The 2,766-nt window shown below is 35.6% G+C and overlaps 1 protein-coding gene across 1 annotated transcript; it reads right to left on the reverse strand.

The window, feature by feature from the left end:
* Positions 1 to 864: 864 nt before the first annotated feature.
* LOC141647291 (ribosome-inactivating protein saporin-7-like) lies at positions 865 to 2,431 on the reverse strand. Its single transcript, XM_074455424.1, has 2 exons — positions 2,337 to 2,431; positions 865 to 1,964 (listed from the first exon to the last, which is right to left on the reverse strand). The coding sequence occupies exon 2, from the start codon at positions 1,949 to 1,951 to the stop codon at positions 1,091 to 1,093; it is 861 nt and encodes a 286-aa protein (XP_074311525.1). The 5' UTR covers positions 1,952 to 1,964; positions 2,337 to 2,431; the 3' UTR covers positions 865 to 1,090.
* Between the last annotated feature and the right edge of the window lie 335 nt (positions 2,432 to 2,766).

Consider the following 2,766-nt stretch of genomic DNA (forward strand, 5'->3'; position numbering starts at 1 on the left):
GAGATATATTGTCTTGACCCACCCGCTGTTTACGAGTCAAAACGGATTCGGGTATCTTTCGGGTTCGGATTGAAAAACCCGGGTTGTTTGGATCGGATCGGATTTGACATATCTAGGCTTACTTATTCCTCTTTCGTGCCATGGTCGTACTTTGTTGAATGGATATCGTTCACATTACTAAACAACATTTTGTTTTTGCGCTATTGTACTAACTCTCCTCGATTAAATTATAATTTCGCTTGCGTTCTTTGATATTGACTTAGCATAAACAATCAATAATTAAATACATTATTGCTAATCTACTAGTTGTACTAATCCGGACTACTAATTATCATTACAATACTTGATTATGACGACCAATTCACAATCTAAGCCAAGGTATATGTCAAAATTTAGCAATGTAGTCCCAATTGGCAAGTGCTATTGAGTAAAGCAATTGGTGTTTGGTCATGTTCATTTCATCTTAAGATAACATGAGTTTTTTTATTAGATTGGTTGTGTTTTCAATAGTACAGTAAAGCAATTGGCCTTTGGTTGAAAATTTAATTTCAATGGTAAATTACTAAATACTTTAAGATAATGGGCGTTTGACGACGCCTAAAAAGAGGGTTCGTCTATTTCATAAGATCAACGAGGTTTTATCTTGAAAAGTAGAGTTAACGAGTTCGTTGGTTTACAATTCTCTCATCTATTTTCAATACGGAGTACTCACGTGTGACACATTATCATTTGAGTTACAATTGACATTCTGAGTTATTATAAGTAGAATCAAGCATGTATTGAGTTGCTTTTTTTCTTAAAAAAAAAAATATGCGAAATTCGATAAGGGGGACTGGGGATGCTTGGTTAGTTGGTTGTAATCGATTTGAAATATACGCAGTGTTATTCAAAGATGAAAATGTTATTGTAACCATAACGCCAGTACGCCGCATACATAGGACTCGATGAATCCATGACAAAGACACTCAAATGTGTCGAACCTACAATTCGCAAATCACACACCATAAATTACATTCATTATTCATTATTCATTATTCATTATTCATTATTCAATATTCATTATTCGACTGCAAGAATTAATAAAATTTCATCAAATTTCAGCATAATTATCCCCAGAAGACGACCCCAAAAGAGCATTTCCGAGATACTTGAGTAGTCCCATATTCAGTTCGGTCGCTTTGCTCACTGTCCAAGTGGTCGATACCTCCGGAGACCCCAAGACAAGGGGTGGCACAAATACTCCCTTATTAGAACCTTTAATTGCTGCCGAAATCCTGTCCCAGTTCCTCTCCAATATAAGAACCTTATCATCAGGATTAAACCCTTTTGGAAAATTATTCAGTACCATCTGCTCGATATACTTGAATCGCGCTGCCTCAGATACCATTTGAATAGCAACCATCATAAACTTAGCTTCAGCTTGTACGCTACGCGCCTTCCCATTTACCGCATTAAGGTAAGTAACAAGTTTTCCAATCCCTAACCCGGCTTGTTTTCTAGTCGCTTTGGCTGCCTTTTCAAGCGATGCATAATTTTCTTGGTACTCTGTTATTTTTTGCTGATTTGCAGCACCCTTTGCCTCCGGGAATAGTTTGTCTAATTGAGCCGAAGTAATTTGACCATTGAAATAATAAGCCCGATTTACGTTTTTATCGTTCTTAGCCAGTAGCCCAACGACATACAAGTCGCTGCGTTTAAGGGCAAGAGACACAGTTCCTGCAGCAACTTTGAGGTCAATCCTGAGATATGTGGCAGTGGGTGCACCTATTACGGGTATACCAGTACCACCGTAGTTGAGCTTCGGATCCTTAACATCGGTTCGAATAGCGGTGAGAAAAGTCGAGTATCCAGCTTGGGTGGGATTAGCAAGGTCCAATGCGATTGCATTTGCTAACAAAGCCGATGATTGAAGGATAGTCCATGTTATTGTGACTATTAGCCAGGACTTCATTTTTTGTGTTTACCTGTTAATTAGCATTATTATATATAAATGATGTCATAAGTTAAGATCACTTATTTAGTGAGTCTAAGTTGACACAAAACATAATTTTACCCAAATCCAATCTAGATTAGTTATTATTGTTATGACTGATTTTATTATCGGGCACCCGATATGAAATATGATGACTAAAACATCGAGACATACTATAGGATACGGATTCAGGTTGGATGTCATCAAAACATAATTTTACCCAAATCCAAAGTTATTACTTTTTAAGGTGATGAAATTTTGTATCTTGAATTTAGGCTCTCGACTAGAATAATCCAAAGATTTCATTTAAAAGAATGAAAATAAAAATTAGATTATCAAGAGTAAATCAAAGATATAAACGTACCTAGTAACTCAGGTTGTACGTACGAACTTTTATTATAAGCTTTAAGAGAAGAAATGATATTTTGTTGTGTTTGTAATTTGTGCATGGAAGTCTTTCAAAGGTGGGCTTTTTATAAGCGCAAATTTTCATTTCAAACCATTGAATCCATTTGAAATTAAGACGGATAAAGTATTGATCATTTTACGATAAATTTCGAACTTCTGATAAAAAATTTATTATTAGTTCATTGCTAGAAGAAAGTGACAATTTTTAATTATAATTTTTTATCGCTAAATGATCACTACTACTTATTACCAAGTATAAAATGGTGATATTTTCTCGTCATAAGTTACCACTATACTGGAAAACAGGTAATCGATGTCGGGTTCATGTTAGGGTCAGGTGAGTTCGGGTTTGAAGCTTGCAAGAATTTGGGTCGGATCGGGTCATT

This window comes from Silene latifolia, chromosome 3, assembly GCF_048544455.1.
Source record: "Silene latifolia isolate original U9 population chromosome 3, ASM4854445v1, whole genome shotgun sequence".
Taxonomy (NCBI): Eukaryota; Viridiplantae; Streptophyta; class Magnoliopsida; order Caryophyllales; family Caryophyllaceae; genus Silene; species Silene latifolia.